At 40.5% G+C, this 6,000-nt stretch overlaps 1 protein-coding gene across 7 annotated transcripts in view; it reads left to right on the plus strand.

The window, feature by feature from the left end:
• Nucleotides 1-5,180, plus strand: part of zeb2b (zinc finger E-box binding homeobox 2b) — a 443,989-nt gene extending 438,809 nt beyond the window's left edge. For 4 of the 7 annotated variants that reach the window (XM_037091001.1, XM_037090998.1, XM_037090999.1 and 1 more), the window contains 2 exons: nt 972-1,152; nt 2,887-5,180. In XM_037091001.1, the coding sequence (XP_036946896.1) occupies nt 972-1,152; nt 2,887-3,458 (753 nt within the window). In that variant the 3' untranslated portion in view covers nt 3,459-5,180. The remainder of the gene's footprint in view (nt 1-971; nt 1,153-2,886) is intronic. The other 3 variants (XM_037091002.1, XM_037091004.1, XM_037091000.1) reach the window with 2 other exon arrangements.
• The last annotated feature ends 820 nt before the right edge of the window (nt 5,181-6,000 follow it).

The raw sequence follows: 6,000 nt of genomic DNA on the forward strand, positions 1-6,000 counted from the left end.
AATTTTTAAAAAAGAAATGTGTGGAATTAACGCTCCTGTGCAAAATTAGACCACACTGAATACACCATTATGGCCGGGGTTTTCATAATGGGCGAGCGTGTCAGTTATAGATGGGCGATATTACGCCGCAGCTGAAAATTTTATAAGAAATCAACGCTGGTATGTGCTGGTAATTAAAAATGCATGAGCGTATGTAGCATAGTGTGATTGTTTGGGAGGTGAGGCATCGTTTTACAGCTTTTATCTGCTGATGTGAAGCAGCTAGAAACTTCATTTAGTTTTGCGTTAAGCAGCTGTTATTTAAATAGAAACAATATCTGCAAACTATTGACATTTATCCATAAAATGCTACTTAGTTCAGCAGTTAGCATATGAACACAGATCTTCTTCAACTGTAGGTTAAATATAACATGTTAACAAACATTTTGATGTATTGTGACATTTTTCAGTAATTTATTCTATTTTTTTTTTTTTTAAGCTCATTGTGGCTGTGACGGTTTTTGACAGGCTACATGATTAGCAATTAGCACATATAACACAGATATCTATACCTTAATAGATAAATAACTGTAATTTCTTTGGTATTAAGTGCTTTTTGTGTGTATTTAATCCTAAAATGCTTTTGTTTTTGAAGAATTGTAAACTTCCTGTGTGTGGGACAGTTTTTGAAAGGCTTCCCAACATGTTTAGCAACTAGCTTCTTGTTTAGCTTGGCTATAAATGGCCTTCCTGCAGGCTGTTATTCAAATCAAGAAAGAAATCTTCTAAAAATGTAAAGAAATTAAATTGAAATTGGTGTAAACAACAAACATTAGCCCTCACGTCGAGCTAGCTCAAGCTAAATCTGCAGCTAACCGGCTAACTTTTCCTTGCAGTCAATAAATAAAGTGCAGCCCTTTATATTACGCCCCAAATTTATTGTTACTCTTTTGTTTTCTCTTTTGTTTTTGTTTTGTTTCTGGTGTTTTAAGGGGGACCTGCTCGACGGTACACCAGATTACATGTCAGGGCTGGACGACATGACAGACCCCGACTCCTGTCTGTCGCGGAAGAAGATTAAGAAGACCGAAAGTGGTATGTACGCGTGTGACTTGTGCGACAAAACATTCCAGAAGAGCAGTTCCCTTCTAAGACACAAATATGAACACACAGGTATATACTGTTCTAGACCCTTATTTTAAACCCCATGCTTTTTTTTATGTTTTAAATGTTTGTGTTTCCAAATCCTATCAGTATGAATATATAAATTTTTTGTTACCCCCTTTTTTCTCTTTCTTTCTTCTCTGTTTAACCCTTAAGTTGTATGTAAACCGACACCTAACTTGCTTCTTCATTGACAGGGTTGAGATGCCAGCGAATGAGTAAATTTCAGATAAAAAAAAGTTTGAAAGCTTTGTGTGTTCTGATTTTGAGATTTTGAGACAATATCTGTAATTAACGCAGGTAGACAAGTAAAGGGAGGCTTCAGCTATCTTTTCAAGTGATTGTGCTCTTTATTTTCCAATCATATCCTGCTATATTAACCATTTTGCTATCTTTAAAAGACACACATCAATTCACCTAGATATATAAAGCCAGCAAAAGACCCCTAATGCCTTTATCGGCCCCATTATTGGCGATAGATCACATCGGCGGAGAAGTGCTCAGAAGCTTCAGAGCGCCGATAACAAGTCTTTCATTATAGTTATTATACAGAGATCCTCTTTCACTAGGTTGCATCATTTATTTTATCCGCTATCAGTAGCCGAGCGCTCGGTGCTTTATGCAGCCTTCATGTTATCTGGTCGGACATAAAAGGGAGGGAGGGTGCACCGTCAGAACAGTGCGCTGAACTCTTATCTCCACAACGCCCCTCCATCTCGCTCAGGACTGCGACGCTTTCATGTTCGCGACGCTGTGTCTTGTTTTTTAAAACAATATCGCCAGGCTCAGAAGTGCAGTAAAGTGCAGTCGAACCGGCCAGATGTTAGACAGAAGTGCACTTTTCAAGAAGCCTTGGTTTGGCGCTGGGACTGGAGTGTCGGAGGGGGGGAGTCATGTGATTTGTGTGAGGCAGGCAGCCATGTTTCCACACGTGCTGAGCAGCAAGCGGACGAGCGAGAAAAAAAGAAAGCAGAAAATTAGGGAGTTTAAAAAGTCGTTAGGAAGACGCAGGTAACTTAGAAGAAGTGTTTTGGAATAAAGTGTAAGTGTAACAGCAGCCGTGTGGCCGCATTACAAGCCGGAGGACATTTATTTAGCCAGACAGTTTATGGCCCTGTGTCATAAAACTATCTCACCCTGCCCTTGCGGCCAGCTTGGGTTTCTCATTTCTGGCTTGGCATCTGAAGCGTCCCGTCAGATTTTGGTAGACGGAGGAGCCCCAGCCCAAAACCTAATGTAGGGCCAGGCGTCGCCATGAACTTGAATTGTATTCGGAGATAAGCAGAGTAACCCCCTCGGAGCCTCCTCCCCCCACAGTTACCCTCCAAAAACCCAGTCTCAGATTTGTTTACTCCTTTGTCGCGCCTCCTCTGTTTGTTTGCTTTGCAGTAGTTTATTTATGTTGCATTCATGAGTGTGGCACGCAGGCCTAAAATAAGTAGTTGTGGTTGAGTTTCTCCATGCTTTAACCACGGGAGGGAATTTCCATAATGTAGGCCCATGAATGCGAGCGCACTTTCTCATCGCGCTCGCAATTTGAATAAACAAATATCCCTAAGTCGTATGTCAAAGTTGGATTTAATGCTCCGTGATGTCATTTTACTCCATGCCATCCAATCCATCAGAGTTTTTCCTCAACGTTTTTTGCTTTTTCTTCTGACTTGTGTGATTTGTTGTGGCAGCGGGACGAGCGAGGCAAGCCGACTCACGTCTCCTTGTTCTTGTGTTTTGTCGTGTCCGCAGGCAAGAGGCCGCACCAGTGCCAGATCTGCAAGAAAGCCTTCAAACACAAACACCATCTCATCGAGCACTCCAGGCTGCACTCGGGGGAGAAGCCTTACCAGTGCGACAAGTGCGGGAAGAGGTTCTCCCACTCGGGCTCCTACTCGCAGCACATGAACCACCGCTACTCCTACTGCAAGCGGGAGGCCGAGGAGCGGGAGGCGGCTGAGAGGGAGGCCCGCGAGAAGGGCCACCTGGAGCCCACGGAGCTGCTCATGAGCCGGGCGTACTTGCAGGGCATGACTCCTCAGGGTTACCCGGAGCTGGCGGAGCGCGAGGCCATCATGAGGCACGACGCCGTGAACGGAGGGATCAGAGAGGGACGGAAGGAAGTGGACGGAGCGTACGCGAAGATCGGACGGAGGGACGACGAGTTCGAGGAGGAGGAGGAGGAGAGCAAGAGCATGGACACGGACCCGGACACGTTGAGGGACGAGGAGGAGAACGGAGAGCACTCGATGGACGATAGCTCGCTGGACGGCAAAACGGAAACCAAATCGGATCACGAGGACACGATGGAGGACGGCATGTAATCATCGGCGGCGGTGGCGTTTCAAAAGCTTCCCATCTTAAAGAGTTTTAAGTTTCTCTCTCTTTCGGTTCAGTATTCTTACCTGCTCGGTTTAAAACACCGTGTTTTAAGCTGTACGTGCACGTGCCTGAAGCTTCCGGGAAGCTTTCTTTGACAGACTCCTCGAGGGGGAAGATGTCTGCCGAAAAAAAAAAAAAAAACGGAAAAAAAACCCACCAAGACATGGACTCAAAAATCAATCCGGAGGAGGCGTTTTGAGGGGAAGGGAAGGCATGGGTTTGTGAAATAAGCTGCATTATGCAAACCGAACAATGAATAAAATGAATACATTTCAAAAAATGTACAGTACTAAGGCCTAAAAATATGTGTGGTGCTAACCTCCTCAAATAAAACCCCCTGTGTTCCATAGTATTTATAGCACAACTAGTGACTTGTACAAATTGCACTCCGCTTCTATAATCATGAACAAAAATAATAAAAAGTATTGCCTATGTATATATTTATACAGTGTTGGAAAAAGAGCAGTAGTGTCTGCACTACAGTCCTTCGATATTACCTTTGTTATCACCTACCTACCTACAGTGTCGTCTTTTTAGTTTCTCGCCATCGTTGCCCGGCCACCAACATCTCCAGCCACACTATTTTAGGCCTCTTGAATCAAACTTCACGTGAAGGAATTTTAAACAGAAGAACTGTATGAAGGAGCTTTCTTTGTTTTCTTTGTTTTGTTTTTTTGTTTTTTTTTTTTGTTTCTGATGAAGTTTTAAAGAGACCTTTTTCGTTTTAAGGGAAAATACAGTTTATGGACAGATGGTTATTTGGGGGGGAAGGAGAATGGAAAAAAAAAAAAAAATGAAGGACGAAGCCTTTGTAAGGTGTTTTTGATAAGAAAAAAGAAGCCTTATATGCAAACCTTTTAACCTGTGTGTTTTCTGCAAGTGCCACCCTCGTATTGTGTAAAAGGAAGGTTAATTTTTTTCACCAGCTTCAGTATTATGAAATGGTTCACCGTTGTTCTTTGAAGCATCCGTGTCAGTATTAAGACGTATAGGCAACAAGTTCCTTAGTTTACATTATGTTGTGCAATGTTTTCTTTTTGTTTCTCTGAACTTTGTCAGTATTACACCAAACCATTGTTTCTTTTGTTCTTTTTTTTTTTTTTTGGAAACAACAAATTGCATTCATTTTATTTGTAGGTTGAAAAAAAAAAACAAAAAAACATTATTTATGTGGCCCATTTTATATTTCCTAATTTTATTTATTTCATACTGTTGTGTACAGTACTATAGTTCTTCAATATATAGATATATTTTAGTAAAAAGGAACATGGTGTCGATCATAGGGGCAAATTTTACGTAAAGAGAGCATTTATTGTGTTTTGAAACATTGTGAAATGCGAAGTTTAATCTTATTTTATTTTATTTTTTCCTTTTTATTTTCCAGTTGCTGGAAAATTCCAAATTTGGGAACTTTTATACAATTGTGAAAACACTGTATTTTCGACTGAAAAAAAAAAAAATTCCACTTTCTTCATCTTTGTTTCTTTTTTTAAGCTAAAAAAAAAAAAAAAATGAAGAGGGACTGTTAAATACTATGTATGATATCATGACTGAAGAAGAAATCTTTCCTGAAATGTCTTTGTAAAAGTATTATTGAATTCTTAATTTGTAATTTCTCTTGAAAATGACCCTGCTCGAATAAAAAGTAGCCAAATTACAGAGTACCGAACCCTCAGCGCTTCATGTTTATTCACAGGGAACACAAACTGTGAGGTTTCTGCTTGGCAGCGCCGCCATCCACTCACTTTAAATTCCCTCCAAAGAGAAAAAAAAAAGGAAACTGGAAGTCTTTCTCTCTCCTCGAATCCAGTTTGTACAAAGTCTCTGCTGCTCATTACTATGTTAATGACATACAGTTTAGATTCACATGCTCAGATGGATCAGAGGGATTTGACCCGCGGCCCTGCTGCCTTATTACGTCTCATTTAGATGATAAAGTCCAAACCAAACGTATATTCAACACCTGGATTCCTCCTGCCAGTTTGTGACCTGTCTCAAGTATTAGAAGAATATGAAAATAGAAATATTTACTATATCATCATCCTGCTACAATTACGGACTACAGCACAAAATGTGTGTTCATCCGCCGCTGAAAATAGTCCCCAGCTGAAGCCGCCTTTCCTCCTTTTTTGCTTAAAACTACAATAACCATCTGTTGAAGGAAACAACTGAGCTTGTTTTAGGAATGAGACTTTACATCTTTTTTTTTTTTTTTTAGCATTTTTATGGGATTTGTTGCCTGAGAAACATAATTGTTATTTTCATTCTCCCACCAATTGTGAGATTTTGTGTTAGTTTTCTTCCCTCAGACAACAAAACAAAAAAACACATTCTGGCGTTTATGTTTTAGACGACTGATTGAAAAAGAAATCAACACGAGTTTTAATAACCGAAGTTGATTTATGAAGCAAAAATGCTACAAATTAGCTCGATCCATCGAGTCAAATATGAGGATTTGCTACTTTTCTCAGCTGTACGTCACTT

The sequence above is a fragment of the Acanthopagrus latus genome, chromosome 24, assembly GCF_904848185.1.
Source record: "Acanthopagrus latus isolate v.2019 chromosome 24, fAcaLat1.1, whole genome shotgun sequence".
Classification (NCBI taxonomy): Eukaryota; Metazoa; Chordata; class Actinopteri; order Spariformes; family Sparidae; genus Acanthopagrus; species Acanthopagrus latus.